The 16,724-nt window shown below is 37.5% G+C and overlaps 2 protein-coding genes across 2 annotated transcripts; both read left to right on the top strand.

Moving 5' to 3' along the window:
• The first annotated feature begins 12,426 nt into the window (after window positions 1-12,426).
• LOC113280708 (agmatine coumaroyltransferase-2-like) lies at window positions 12,427-13,833 on the top strand. The gene has a single exon (XM_026529297.1). It carries the CDS (start codon window positions 12,427-12,429, stop codon window positions 13,831-13,833), a length of 1,407 nt encoding a protein of 468 aa, XP_026385082.1.
• Window positions 13,834-15,061: 1,228 nt separating this feature from the next.
• Window positions 15,062-16,690, top strand: LOC113278551 (protein SRG1-like). The gene is made up of 3 exons (XM_026527362.1): window positions 15,062-15,403; window positions 15,527-15,801; window positions 15,891-16,690. Exons 1-3 carry the CDS (start codon window positions 15,131-15,133, stop codon window positions 16,459-16,461), a joined length of 1,119 nt encoding a protein of 372 aa, XP_026383147.1. The 5' UTR covers window positions 15,062-15,130; the 3' UTR covers window positions 16,462-16,690.
• The last annotated feature ends 34 nt before the right edge of the window (window positions 16,691-16,724 follow it).

Genomic DNA, 16,724 nt, shown 5'->3' with positions numbered 1-16,724 from the left:
TGGAAGTATACGGGTCTAGAAATAACCTCTAAGTTGGGTGAATTATCTTGTAGGATGGATTCATATATGGAATTAGGCAAATCATCCACACAATCATCCACAAGGTCATCAATATGTTCTGTTTTGAATAGAGAGTCACTGCAAGATTCATCATCATCAGCATATAATCTTTGACATTCAAGAACTCTCAATATTTGTTCCAAACTAGGCGGTGTGTGTTTGTAATGCTTCTCATATATTGTTAGAGGTGATTCTTCACTTACCACATGTGGAGTAGAAACTCCATACTGTTGCCTACGCTTATATTCATCAAGCGTCATCTCAGATGAGGTTTCCTGATAATTTGACTTTCTACGCTTATATTCCGCTACATTTTAGGTGACATACCCCCAGAAGAAGTCATCATCCTCAAAATTTCCCTGAAAAGAAATACAAAAGAAACGCATAAAAAGGAAAAAAAATCAAAAAAAAAAATGAAAATACTGTAAAAAATAAAAATAAAAATAAACCTAAAAATTAATCTAAAAACAAATCCGCGTCGGCGGCGCCAAAAATTGAGATGTTTAATTGTTGTTGTAATAAGATTCGAACTCTAAGACTTGTTAACATTAAATTTTAATATTTAATAATAAAGAGAGAGTTACTGGGTCTAGGATTCCACCGAATTCATATCATCAGGCTCAATTATTTATTCTCAACAATTATCGTTCAACAAATAAAACAACATCAACTCTGGTTTTGCCAAGGTAGATTCTCAAAATATTAGTTATAAATCGTAAGCATGGGACATCAAACATATAAGCAAGAATGACCCATCAAATAAAATAATAACTAATTAATTCAAACCATAATTCTTTTTTCTTAGTGCAAACGTCATATAGAAAATAAAATAAATTCACCCATGTATGAAGTTCGGCTTTCTCCGTCGACCCAGTGTTGGGGTTTAGATTCTCATGATGAAAACACACTCAAAAATATAATTCATAGCTCAAATGGTGTTTTTATTGAAGAAAACTAATAATACAATGAATCTGCAACGCTGTATGTGCGTTACAGAGGTCACCGTTACAAGAAACTATTGCAAATTCAAAACAAGTGTGCCAAACTGACTGTTGCGAGTACTGTTAATAAACGACAGTTATATGCGAGCGACAGTAGGCGTCAAATGTTCTTCTTCTTCTTCTTCTCTGCAACGGCAGAGAAATCTGCTCTGCAACCCTCTATTCTTCCCCCAACTCTCGATACCCTTCTCTGCAACACCAGCACACTTTATATATCCAGAAGCACCAAGAAATATTGCTCAATCACTCCAAATATTCCTCCATTACTCGGAAGTAAAAGAATATATCCTCGATATATTTTCTTCCCTTTCTTGCCTCCTTCATGCGTTCAGAAGCTGCAGACACACTTCATTTATACTCGGTTAACGTTCAAAAGTGAGTCAACACGCTGTAAACATGCTCAAACTTTCCAAAACAACCCCAACATAACCCCGTGTATCTCTTCTAATCTGTTTTCTCATTATCGCAAGTTTCATTCCTTTTTCTTCGAAACTAACCCACATACCTTCCCTGTTAAGACGAAACAGGGTCTTCCCAACTAATTCCAGCGATTAAATCTCCACCGAACTTCTCCAAAATCTTCACATAATCTCGCAAATAACTCCATCCCCTGTTTTCTTCAAATCCACGATTCTAGCCAAATATAGTCGATACCAAGGACCTTACCATCCTTGTTTGGTATTAACAGGTCGAGCCCACTCAAATACAACAATTGAATCTCCATAAACTCTCCCAGAAATTGAATCCAAACTCTGAACTTCGTTGCGCAATTTTCCCGCCAGGAAGTATTAAAGTCGTTAACCTGGTTTTAGAAGAAGAAAACCAAAGGTTAAAGGAGAAACGACTCTAGCACGCAAACTAGTATCACAAGTGAGGTGTGGGGATTAGTTTTGCAGAGTTGGCAGATGTCCCTTTATATAGTCTTTCAAATCAGGGTTTCGCCTTGGTCACAAAGCAAACAATATCCACCATTAGATGAAAACCTGATTTAGATTCAAGCTAATATTTCTCAACCGTTAGATCGAAAACTTAGCTTGTTATACACAAATGAAATGTACGCTTCTAGGTTTGTTAACCGAACCCAAACGTGTACATTGTTGGTTCAACAATAGTTAACCAAAAGGTTAGCCATATGAGCATTTCAGGCTTTTCACGTGTTGTTTATACCCGTTGGTCGATTTTAGAAATTCCTAGACTACTCGTGTTGTATTTAGAGATTTAGTATGCTTTTAATTATATTAGGCTAATTGCATTACGATCCTTTGTTGCAGGTAACATATAGGAATGTATGGATCATGTGTTTTTTATTTGTTTCGAAGGATTAAAGTTTTCTATGAATCTTTAGAAATTTTGGTGATTCGAACTTCTGAACTTATGTTCAAGTTTGTAGTGAATCTTGACCTTGTGTTAACTAAGTTCTAGTTGTGATTTTAATAAAGTTCAGTTCGTGTACGTTGTAACTGAAACTGGTTGCTCTGTGTAGTCCTAAGTACACAAGTAACTGGTTTTCTCTTTTTTTGCTTAGTCTAATTATATTCCTTTTTTTTTTCGCAGGAACTATTTCAGAATGTCCAACTCTAGTATAGTTCGTACTTTTTAGAGAAATTAACAACTTGTATATGGATCTTTGGAAAATTCAGTAATTCAAAGTTCTGGACATAGGATAGGATTAAGTTTATTGTTGATTTTGAACATATGTCAATTGAGTTCATGTTATGTTTCCAAAGCTCAGTTTGTATTCGAACAGAATTGAAGATTTAATGATATTCATTTTCTTTAACAGTGTTTAATTGAAACTGATTTTTTATTTTAAGTTAAGAAAAATTTGTACCAGTCAAATCCATGTGACTGAAACTGGTGGTATACAGGGGTTCACCCAAGAGTGTTACCGTACTGAGAAAGGACTAGACTGTGATGACAGTTTCATTGAAAATCTGTTAACTTATCTCCAAAATTAGTAGCGTTTCTTATAAAAAATGTTACAACAGGTGGTTTACGGTGATAGCTCCATACACAAACTGTTATTTAAGATGGATTGGTAATGATACATGATGACAGATTTGCTAAGAACTGTAACTATAATATTACTTATGTAACAGTTACTACGGTAAATTTACTAACAATGACAGTTTATTTATTTACGTGATATTTCTAAATATAGATTACAGAACCTTTGGTTGGGAACCGAGCAACAAGCGGAGCTCCAACCCCTTTCTGAATAACAACACCTAACCTATGGAAAGTAAAACTGCCTAAACCACTACCGGCGTAACATGGGATGTGGTAACACCGCAGAAAAAAATAAAATTTTTCCGAAATTACTAATGTAACAGTATTGAACTGTCACCTAACGCCATTTTTCTATTAGTGAGTACCCGGCGACCTTGCCCGACGACAATTCCCCGCGGCCATGCCCGACGGCATTTCTCGGCGGCAGCTCCCGGCGGCCAACTCTGTCCGGTAATTTCCCGTCTTGCAACGTACAGTGTTTCACGGTGCAACGTATATCCGTGCTCCCCGGTTATTTCCACCCCACTTGGTTATACTGTTTGAGGTTTACGCCCCGGACGAGTCAACTCAGCCGAGCCAACTCACCAGCTGAGCCGATCTATTGATTCAGAGGATTTATCAGCCCCAGTTCAGATGTTTGAGGATTTTTCGGCCCCACTTCGTGGGCTTAGCCAACTACACCCATTTTTGGGCTTGGTCATCGATCTTATTTCTTTGATATCTCCTTCATATGACGTCCGGATTGGAAGATTTTTAACTCGTTGGGATCATATTTCGATATCGTACATTATGAAGGTAAAATTTCTACAATTTGAGGAAAATATTTTTGAAGCAACTTCATCATCAACATTTTTGGAGCAAGGTGCTCCACGTAGTGTTAACGCCACATCGTCAACTGGGTGCCATGCCAGTTAACACCTAACCATATAAGTTGTCACATTAGAAATTTTTTATCATTTTATGTGCCATGTCAGTTGAAGTCGCGCCACTCCTTCCCCGTCAGCAATCTATCGACCCGACTTACTCCACATGCAATTTTGTTTCTTCGATAACTTCTTCCTCGTGCGTCCAAACTTAGTGATTTTCGGCCCGTCGAGATCGTATGTCAATTTCCAACATCTTGGAGGCAGAATTTCAACATTCGGAGAAAACGTATTCTTAAATTAGGTACGGGGACATTCGAAAAGGGACACACTTAATCACCAGATGCATCTACTATGAAATCCTCAAAGTTTTTCAATGTTGTTGTTATATCCACAACATGCATGTGTGCAAATTATTTAAGTGATTGTTCAATTCTTAAACCTCAACCTTCTCATGTTTGATGTTGGTCATAACTGCTACAGTCCAGTTGATCGAACTGATGTAGTCCAGTTTCTCAGCAACAACTGCAGTCTAGTTGATCGAACTGATGTAGTCCTTTTCCGCATAACGGGTATGGTCTAGTTGATCGAACTGTTGTAGTCCAGTTTCTCAGCAACAACTGCAGTCCAGTTGAGAAAAATGCTGCAGTCCTTTTTCGCATAACTGCCACAATCCATTTGATCGCAACTGCTGCAGCTCAGTTTTACTCATAATTTTTACATTCCAGCTGATCGCACCTGTTATTTTCTAACTCCACAACAACTATCTGCAATCCAATTTTGATGGAACTGGAACACTCAACTCCCAAAGTCAAGTCCAGTAGCTATGTCAACTCATGGCGAACCATGAGTCATCATCAACAAACCGAGACGTTAAGCCAATAGAACCAGACATAGTCGCTACTCAGAGCAAAGGAGTTCAAGTAATATTATGTGACATAACGTCTTCATGAAGCTACCCCCAATTCACTATAATAGTATCAACATGATTCCACCTCTCACTCACATCATGACGTCGTATCTCACATAATGTTATGACATCATCGTGACTTCCAAGTCATCTTTGGCGTCGTCAGCAGCCGTCCAAAAGTCATTAATAGAATCCAAGACGTTATACAAAGCCAAAACCGTTCTTTCAACCGAGCCGCATGCACCTAAGACGAACTTCCACGACAGAACCTCCTGAACAGAACCAGCGACCTTTGGATGTCTTGTCCAAACTACAAAATTTCTGTAGAATTACGTCCCAAGAAGAAGCATGAGCTAAGCCAAAATATACTGGAAGTTTCCGATCCATTCAATTTTTACCTACGAATAATTCCACTTAACCTGACCCATCGAATATGGTTCAACAAACGATTCAAGATTCAGAACACATCAATATAACTCGTTTAGTTAGCATATTATCAACATTAAACCAGCGGAAAATCGTCTGTCACATCCGCACCTTTTTCATTCATCAACGTCAAATTAGCGATCAAGTCAATTGACCCGTAGATTTTTGGTTCGTCACGTTTGTCTTTCAACTCCGACATGGAGGCAAAAATTGTTACTTTTCAAAATATTTAATTTGAGGCATGGTGCGGCTACATAAAAAATGTTCATCAATCACCATCAAGTGAAAAATCCAAATCATTTCCAAGTCCACAAGTATGATCTGTTACCAAAGTTCATGCAAATTTTTGTGTAAATTATGGTCCGCAACTAGGCACATCCAAGTTTTTTGAGATTTTTGGCTCGAAAGTTCGTCGGTAGCAAGAATGATCTCGAGCAACTCGTTTGATTTTCCAGTTCGGAGGAGTTTTTGACTGAAACGTTTTTGGAAACATGCAGTTCGAAGATCGTCGCCGCTGAAAAACTTCAACGTAGCCAATGGACAACCTAAGCATCACATACGTGGAGTCGCAATAATATTACTCATAAAGTACGAAATATTTTCGCATAATTTCATATAATCATGTATAATTTTGTTCAATAGGACACCTACAGTGTGGCGAGCATTTTCGCATGCCAGGGCATGTGGAGATGCACACATCTCAACTCTGCACGCATCTGGGATAGTGGGATTGGCCCTACGTGAATTCCAGATAGTAGAAAAACCTTAAATTCAGTCCATGTGCGAGCGAGATGCAACAAGGAAGTGCACCCTTGTGCGAGCATTAAGCAACATGTCAATCGATGTCTTCTGTGGACGAGTTGCATATCACTTCAATGGGGATGACCATCACTTGGGTACGAGATATGTAACACCTCATGGTCTAAAGTATATCTTTCAGAGCTTGTTGGATAACACTCCACACATTTGGGGGAGAGTTACATAGCACTTAAATGCGATACAAAATTCAGTTGATGGAAATCGGAAGAAATGGAAACTTGAACTTCTTAATCCTACAACGAGTTACAGGATTATGAGCGGGCGAGTATACATCCTAATATTTTGACGTAATTATTGCAAAAAGTAACATTAATAACTGCTACAGTTAAGTTGATCGAACTATTGTAGTCCAGTTCCTAAGCAACTGCTGCACTCAGTTGGACGCAACTGATGCAGTCTAGTTTTTCTCATCAATTATGTACTCAGTTGGATGCAACTGATGCATTCTGGTTTTATTTGTAACTGTTACACTATGATTTATCTAACAGTTTTTGTTCGTAGCTCCTGCAGTCATGCTCTGTTCGTAGCTCCTGCAACTACTGCATTCCAGCTGATCGGAGCTGATGCAGTCCATCTCTGTTCGCGCTCCTGCAGTCCAGCTGATCGCATCTGCTGCAGTCCAGCTGATCAAAGTTGTTGCAGTTCAGCTGATCGCAGCAGTTGCAGTGCAGCTTTGCTCGAATTTCCTGCAGTTCAGCCGTTCGCAGCTACTGCAGTCATGTTATGACTGAAGCTATTGCGATCCAGTTTTTCTCATTACTACTGCACAACAGTTTTATATGGCTGTTGCAGTGCAGTTTACTGTGGTCATTGCTTTCCACTCCCGCCCAATCGTGCGTTTAAGTTTAAGTAACTTCTATTATCCTGATGACATACAAAGATGGATGTCAGAACCAGTAGCACATCCAAGAACGTGGGAGGTCTAGCGACACCAAAAGTATGTTACTATCCCAACTAATGGATAGTATCATCAATGGATGTCTCCTTTTCATTCACAATCGCCGCATCTCAGACTATATTTGACAGCAGTTTAATACCAACAACTACCGCTACCCAGTTTGGTCGAAAATTACTATCAATATGCAAATTCAAGTTTTCTTGCAACAACATCCGACACGGATTCCAGCTTAATAACTTCAAGGATAGCTCGTCTTTTCTAACAACTGTTTCCAGTCTAAATTCTACGCAAAGGCTGCAGTTAAGCTTCGCATCAACTATTGCAGCACAGTTTGATGCAACAACATCAACCCAGTTTCGCATCAACATCTGCATCTCACTTTCAACAAGAACATTGTTTTCGCACTAGTCATTGCAATTCAGTCTCATCAACAACTGATCGGGTCATCTCTCGCCCTTAACCATTGCGCTCCAGTTGCAGCTACTCCACTCCAGTATCAAGCTTTCATTGCAGATCAGTTCGGCCTTCAGCCAATTTTTTGTCTACAATAATAGTTCGTGCTCATTCGATCTTCCAATTACAATAACCTCACTTGTGGGCGTCTTGGTTGTGATCTCTACTATCAACGAAGGCAACTTGCATTAGGCTTTAGCAATAGTAGTCTACTCTTGGGAGCGTATAGATTATAATTTCCACAATCAGCAAAGGACGAGAAAAGGTTGCCATTTGTTTCAAACAACATTAATCCATACTTCAGGGAGAATTTTATCATTGTCTGTCAATACATAATGGAAAACTAAATTATTAACCCAGCAACAAGTTGGAGGTTAAGAGGGGGCTATGTTTGTACCATGATAAAATTATCACATATTAGGCCAGAATATTGCCTAGGCCACCATAAAACTGTCATCCAAGACTGCCATTCAGCCAACCGACGCAGCTCACTAGCCGTTCCATTGTTACATGAAGTCAAATGTCGGCCAATGGTCAAAGTCAACCATCGGTCAATGACCAAAGTCAACCGTCGGTCAACTGTCAAAAGTCAACTGTCGGTCAATGTCCCAATTCAACGATGGGTCAACCGATAAAGTCAATGGTCAAAGTCGACCGTCAGTCTAAGCCGCGCTCCCATACAGTTTTCATCCATGATTACCAGTGGTGCTGCCAACTAGTTTCCATCGTTGATGCCAGATGCGTTGTCAGCCAGCCTCAATCCATGTTGCCAGCTATCCAGTGTCCAGCCATGTCTCTAGTCCAGATAGTCTGCCATTCAAAGAGCGATAGTCGCAGTCAATTGTGTAAGTCAACCTTTTCAATCAAATTCAAGGTCGTTGGTCAAACCCACACGCCCATGCCAGTTTGGCCCGTTTCTGCCGATCTAGTGCAAAAATCCTAAAATAAGATTCTGGAAGTTTCTGGATAACTTGCCGACCAAGCTGCCGAGAAAGTTTTGGAACATTCCAGATGACTTCCTAGCCAAGTTACTTGTAGAGGAGGTTTATCTCAAATTTTTGGTTTAACCCATGTATTCAGTTGTATAAATAAAGAGGAATCTCAACCCTAAAAGGACATACCCGGATAGAGAAAAATACACCAACAAACCCTAAAAAGGATCATAAACCAATTGTATCAATCACATCAATAAAATATCTCTCCCTATTAGGATTCATCCTTGGATGTATGCAAAACTTGCTGAACCACGTAAAATTCATGTGTCTCTTGTTATGCATGTTTTGAGTCGTTAACCCTAGTTTTCATCATCATCACCGAAATCATCGTGTTTAGTGCCTGGAAATATTTCTGGGCACAAACTATATGATTTGGCTTGCCAATATTCACATATTTCGGTGGTTGTTGTATTAATTTTATGGTTAATTAGGCTCCTAAAGGTAAAGAACGCATTTATGGAGAGGAAATGATAGATGGTATCCCCTTTTGAAACCCCAATCTTATTCTGAATCAGTGGACTTGTACATAATCGTACAAATTAAATGAATATATATATCATGTGAATTGCATATTTGAATTTTAATAACCTTCTCCGGTGGATAATAAAGTTCAAATATGTAAAGGTATTATATTTGAAGCTAATTAGTTCATTGGTGGTAAAGAGAAAAACCATACATTTAAACAATAATAAGTTTCAGTTTATTTTCTTTTGAATTCAGTTTTAGCTGATTTATAAAAAATATTATCTATGAGCAAAAAAGTTTTAAGAGGAAAAGAAACAGGAATATAATGGTAAAAAAATGAGTTTTAACACAATAAAAAAAACAAAAATTAAAAAATGAAGTGTAAAACTCAAAATTTCGAAATGAAAATTAGTATGAGTTTAAAATCACACGAAAGCTGAGGTTAAGTAAAGTAACTATTAAAATGGAAATTGAAGGTTTTACCTGTATCCCTTCCCGTTTACGCTAAATCCCATCCCAAGGACATAAATCAAGGTATGTATAACTCATTTTAGATTGGGTAAACAATACTCACTTCAAACTGACATTATTTCTCAAGCCTTCAAATTTAGTGTGATTTTCCCTAGCTTAAAAGGGATATTAGATTTGATCAACTTTTAAAAATAGCAACGGAATTTCGCCACACTAAAGAAAAATAAAATATCATAAGTTGAGCGAAGTGCAACACCATTATGCTTGACCTTCGACAGAAAGCTTGAGTCATAGGCAGCACTTCCTAAACAAACCTTGCTGACAGAATTACGGCATTCATGTTTGTGTTGAACAATGGATTTGGGGTTCTCTTCTCACATTGAACGTTATTACACTGTTTCCATAAAAACAATGAGAAGAAAAAAAAGGCATTTGCATATATACTATTTTATTTTAGGTTTTACATTTTTCTCAACACGTTACAATGCGTAATTTCCTTTGTAACGGGTAAGTGTTCCCATATATATATATATATATATATATATATTTATTTATTTATTTATTTTTGATCGGTTAAAGTGTTCACATTTCTAAGGCAATTATTGGAGATCGGATTCAACTAATTGTCTGTAGCTTTAAAAAAGACAAAAGAAAATGACAAGCTAACAAAGAAGATGACGATCATCACACCCACCAAGCCTAACCCTATGATTCGGATATTCAACTAGTGGCTGTTGATTATTTAACAGAAGTCAAGTCGCGGGGAAAAAAACAAAACCCCTCCCGTTATATAGCTCTAATAACAATAGCTGCCGGAAGTTGAGTTTCTTCTACAGAAAAAATTGTTATAGAAATGTTGGTGTCGGTAGGCTGCGACTTCCACTGGCGAATTGTTTTTTTAGCTACATTATATTAACACTGCCATTAACATGTCGTTATGTGCTACATACTTACTGTATTATTCGGATTTCCCTTGCAAATATAATTGTTAAGCGCCGCCCACAACTTAAAAGTCTTAAATAATACGCACCTAATAGTTGTCGGGTTAGAATTAGAAATAACCATTTGTTTGTTAACAGTTTTAAGCCAAAATTTTGGTTTTGTTAGAAGATTAAAAAAACAACAACATCACAGTCAGAATTGACCGATGATGATTGCCGAACTACCAAGGCCAGGGCTTTACCTACGTTGTGCAGTTTCTTTGGCCTTTCACTCGAAGAGTCCCCTTTTCAATGCCTTGTAGGGATAGGAACACCTCACATAATACTAGCTCTAACAGTATACTGGTATGGCGGTTGGACGTTCCATTTGTCCTTTTTAGTTGGAATTAAGTTATAGTTATATGTGTTGTTGGAGTTTTAGATAAACGCAGTCAGTCGTCATTTTTTTCGACGATCTGTTTTTCTAAAAGTTGAAGGAGTTTGAATGATTCTCCACCTGAACTAATATTTAGATACTCTTAAGCAATGACAATATGGGAACAACGAGAGCACTTCCGCGAGATTTTAATTTTGTTTTTGTACAGTTGTTTATTATTTTTGTTTTTATAAGGAAAACTCAGATTACCGATGTTAGTTTTCCTTCTAGCTTACCAAAACAAACAAACAAAAAAAAGGATTATTTTCATTAGTGATTGTGCCACATAGCATCATAGATTTTCAAAAATTTCATTCTGTTCACTGTCGGTCGAAAGTTTTGGTACGGGGATTTCTTGGTGTTTTGGTATGGCTCATCCAGAACCAGTTATCTCATACCATTGGGGATGCTCTATATTAGTTTGAGTTTGACATCTAAGTAAATTGTTTTTGTGGAAGATGATGTTGGGCAAATTACCGCACAACTAATATGAATGCGAAAAGATTATTTTGGTTATAGCCGAAAATAACGAGCCCAGTATACTTCTACCGAGGAACACAATGACGTCACCAAGTCACATCAAACATGCGAAGATCAGCGCGGTAATTAGAAAAGTTGGCGCGATAATTATTAGGCAGGACGATCCTATCGTTCTCCCAGATCCGAAATTACGGATTTTTATTAATTTTTCTCCACTATGTAACCTGTAAAAGGGACAGGAAGCCATTATAAAAGGGGAGAGACCTTTTTGAGAGCTGCGGTGAAAAACTTAGGATTGATAAAACTATTTTGTTCTCCAAGTTAGGGTTTTCGCATATCCCATTTGTATTTGTTCTAATTTTTAATAAAAAAAATTTAGAAACTTTCTTATCATGTTTTAGATTTATTAGTAATATAGGTGGTAAGATTTCGTGCAACCACGCATGATTTCTCTTAACATGCTATTTAATTGACCATTGTATTGTGTATGTTAATATTGCAGAACTTCGATAAATTAATTACTTTGTTAAAATAATAAAATTTTCCGATCCCAACATGGCTTGCAGTGGCTAAACTTTTAATCGGTAAATTAATAACTTCACTAAAATAAAAAATTTCTCCTGTCCCAAAACTATTAATTTATGAAAGTTTTACTGTATTAGTACTTGATTATGGCATACGGGCCCTATAATAAACATCGTCTCTACTCATTCCAATTAAATCTCTATCTTTACCGATAAAAATAAAAATAAAAAAAACGTCCATTCTCCTCATTCCAGAAGAAGATTAACAGCTGCATTCCAAATAAGTGATGTAATTATCGACCTTATGAATTGATCTCCGGATTCAATTGATCTGCCCTTCCGAACCCCAGCGAAACTGAACGCACATGGACCATACAGCTAGAGTCCAGACTCCAGAATGAACAGGGAAGCTTATTATACCAATGCTTGGCAAGTATTGACAATCATGTAATATATTAAATAAATGCCAACTCCAATATGTTGTAGTAATCCAATGATGTTAGTGGGCGGGTCAAATATCAATTTCGTTTTCGTGTTGATAGCCTTGGATTTTCTCTATATATGGGAGTACTTGAAGAGAGTTTCTGAAAACCCCATTCTTGAGATCGTTTTTTCTATCACTCCCATTAAATCATCTCACTAGTAGTTTTATTTGGTTCTATATATGTATATAGTACTCTGCAGCGCTAGCAGAGATGAAGAAAACATCCGATATTATCAAGAATGAAGAAAGTGCCATGGAAATCACATCTTTCTTGACGTCCGTAGAGATCCAACAATCAAGTGCAAAACTTCTACAACCAATCTACCATGGTGATCAACCAGTTTCAACGACAATGTTTGTCCCTCTTAATGTCTTTGATAGGTTGTCAGATGACATATACATATCGATGTTATATGCTTACAAACCTCCGAACCCATCAAACACATTGTTAGAACAAGGCCTTAGAAAAACTTTATCGGAGTACCGAGAATGGGCTGGTAGGTTCGGTGAAGATGAAATTGGTCAAACTATAATTTTACTCAATGATCAAGGGATGAGCTTTACTGAAGCTTCGGCTAACTGCACCCTTGATCAGGCGTTTCCTTTTACAACACCAATCTTACTAAAACTTAGCCCAAACTTTGAAGGAGTGGAAGAACTGGCTGCTGTTCAGCTCACAAGATTTACTTGCGGTTCCCTAGTTTTGAGTTTCTCGGCACAGCATATTGTGGCTGATGGACAGTCTGTGAGTCATTTCATGATTTCTTGGGCTCAGGCTTGTCGTGGACTCGACATCCACCCTCTTCCTTTGTGCAACAGGAACATATTTGTTCCACGAAATCCATTTAATATTGAGTTCGATCACAGAAGTGTTGAGATAGTAAAGAGGAAGATCAGCAAATATTCGATTCCGCTTCCTTACGCAGAAGATGATTTGGTACAACAGATTCTTCATTGCACGCCCGAGTTCATAGCCAAAATCAAGAATAAGGCTTCTTTTTCACCCGGTTCATCTTTTTCAGATGTTAATGGTGGATGTAAGCCACCTTATAGCACTTTCGTTTGTTTGGCTGCACATTTATGGACAGTGATTACAAGGGTTCGGGGACTTGATGATTCTCAAACAACATACGTCAAAATCTCTGTAAATGGTAGGAGAAGGTTAAGACCTCCGATTCCAGATGAGTACTTTGGAAATATGATACTCTGTGCATTCTCGGAAACTCAAGCAAAGAACCTTTACGAGGAACCTTTGAGTCACATAGCAAAGATAGTACAGGAAGAGGTGACAAAGGTGGATGACAACTACTTCAAATCTTATATAGATTTTGCAAACAAAAATCTGAAAGATGATGGTCTGACACCGCGGAAAGCAGATCCCCTGAGTGTGCCATCCTGCTGGCCCAATTTGGAAATCAATAGCTGGCTTGGTTTTACATTCAATGATGTTGATTTTGGTACTGGTAAACCTTTCATTTGTATACCATCATTCGATCCTCTGGAGGGAGAAACATACGTGGTTCCTTCCACTGTTAACGACAAAAGCATAGATGTGTATATAACTTTGTTCCAGCAACAGCAAGCACTCTTCAAGGAAATGTTTTACAACATAGACTGATAACATCTTATGGGGTTTCTTTTTCCGCACTGTAATTTTTATTACTTTTTTCCGCACTGTAATTTTTATTATATCTTCTGAACTATCGAGATTAGAAATAATTATAGTAATGTTGTTGTGTTTTCATTAAAACATTATATGTTTATTGCTCCGATCAATAAAACAAGTTTGGACAGACACATGAAACAATAAGAACTCACAAAAATAAATTGAATTGCATTTCTGACTTTGATATCATATTGAAGTTTACGGGCCTAACTCACTTCGTAAACCGATTCACAACTTTAGGATTGCCAAGGCTTATTAATTGCAGGATCTTTAAGACGTGAACGATTCAACTCTCACCCCGTAAATTATACTGATTGAATTTGAATCCTAGGTTGATTGATATAATTTCCAGTCAACCCGCTAACTTAACAGTGTTGGCCTTTTTTTTTCGCCCACTATTAACTATGATTTTAAAAGATCACATCCTGATTCATAATCCAGGAATGAATGATGAATCTGATTGCTAGGTATTGACTGATGAGTCTGAGTCTGATGTAAGTTTTCCGAGACAACTGACTTGTGATTATGGTCCAAGTGCAACTAGTATTCTAGCTGATAGATGCCCTGCACTACCCATCTCAAATTCGAGCATAAATTAACCTGATTTCAACCTTTAGTAAAATGTAGACCATGGATAAGGATAAGGGTTATAAGGATAAGGGTTACTAGATTTGTAAACAAATATTAAGTCGGAGATATACCTACTATACAGTTGTATGTGTTGTTGGATCTTTAAATAAAGGCTGTTGGCTATAAATAAAAATTGAACACTGTCAACATGTCATTATGTGCTACTTGCATTATTATTCTTCTTCTTTTTTTGTTTTATTTATTTTTACTTCAGTCATGCGAGTTGCAGCGGCTCACAACTTAAATAATACGCACCTAACGAGCTCACAACTTAAATAATACGCACCTAACGAACACTGCTGATAAAACGTCAGTTATATAGCATAGCACCCCCATTTTAACCTACACTGCATTATACTATAATATCCAATCCAATAATGTTAGTAGGTGTTGTTTTTGCTGCCTTTTGATGATTACCAATACGTGTATATTACCCGGTTAATCAACAGTTTCATATGTATATGTAGCCTCCCACTTGAACTTGCACCCTATAAATATGTAAATAAATTAATGGCATAGTCACAGCACAACCCTAGCAAAGAGAAAAAAGAGAAGTAAATTGATTTAGAGCCACTCTTCCTTTTTTTTTTGAATCCAATCAAGGGTAATTTTTTTTATAATGGATACCGAGGGGGTCGTATCATCATCATCGCACACACAGACTGCACAGGTGAAGTATGTCCAAGAACTAGCAATCAGTGGAGAAGAACCACCACTAAAATATATCCAGAAAGATATTGTCAATGTTAGGAGGAACCAGGTAACTACAGATGATTCTTTATCTCTTCCAATAATTGATATTAGTCGTTTAACGGCCAATGCATCCATAGAAGAGAAAGAAGAAGAGATGGAGAAGCTAAAATCTGCTTTGAAATCATGGGGCATGTTTCAGGTATGATGATGATTTTTAGTGCAAACAAATTCCATATATGCTGATATATATACATATACCTTACTTAATTTAAGAATATTTTTTAAGAAAGTGTTCAGTCATTTTTGGCTAATGGATTTTCAGGCGATTGGGCATGCAATTCCGCATAATTTGCTCGATGATATGTATAATGTTTCCAAGCAGTTTTTTGATCTTCCTGTAGAAGAGAAGCAAAGGTATGCGTCACCAAAAGACGATGCTTTTTCTGACATACATGGGTTTGGGTGTGATTCAATTCTAGCAAATACCGATGACGATCAGGTTTTCGATTGGTACGACTATCTAAACCTTTTAATCGAACCAGCAGAAGAGCGAAAGCTCCGGTACTGGCCTGGTGATGATTCTCCGCTGAATTTCAGGTATAACACAAACAAAATGAAATATAAATTTCAAAATTTCATACAGTACTTTACAAATATAACGATTGTTAGTATTTGCTGATCCGCAGGAAAACATTGAACGAATACAGTGATCAGGCAAGATCACTATCGGAGGTTATTTTAAAGGCAATGGCCAAATCACTAGGATTAAAAGAGAATGACTTGGTCAACCAGCTAGGTGATAGACAAATCGTGCATACACAGATTAACTTTTATCCTCCTTGTTCTAGACCAGATCTTGTTTACGGCATAAGACCTCATACAGATGCAGGAGCAATAACTGTTCTTCTGCAAGACCCAGAAGTAGAAGGTCTTCAAGTTCATATAGATGATCAATGGGTTAGTGTTCCATGCATGCCTGGAGCTCTAGTGGTTAACATCGGGGATCAGTTACAGATAATAACTAATGGAATATTCAAGAGCCCACTGCACAGGGCAATGACAAATGCAGAACGGACTAGAATCTCTTTGGCTATGTTTTATGCACCACATACCGATGGAGAAATTGAACCTGTCGCTGCGTTGATCGATGAGAGTAATCCTAGAAAGTATAGGAACGTGAAGGTGAAAGACTTCCTTGAAGCTTTCGACCAAAATTATTTGCAGGGAAAGCGAGTGTATGACTGGGCCAGCGTCTAAATAATTTTGCGACACTTTTTTACGTTCTACATTGATTCTGCAATATCACCGACGAGCACCAAATTCAGGTTCAAGAATCCGGAGTTCTAATAATTTGCAAGTAATTGGTTATTATCATAAAGTAAGGAAATGCAAAAATCTTAATAAAAGTACTTTTCGTGGCATGGATTGCTGGGGTTCCAAATTAGTCATGTAATTTTATCTTATTCTATCATGTAATTCATTTGAACGTTTACCATTTTGTTATTTTGACTTTTTTTCTT

The sequence above is a fragment of the Papaver somniferum genome, chromosome 5 (genome assembly GCF_003573695.1).
Source record: "Papaver somniferum cultivar HN1 chromosome 5, ASM357369v1, whole genome shotgun sequence".
Classification (NCBI taxonomy): Eukaryota; Viridiplantae; Streptophyta; class Magnoliopsida; order Ranunculales; family Papaveraceae; genus Papaver; species Papaver somniferum.
This window is presented reverse-complemented; position numbering and strand designations above follow the sequence as displayed.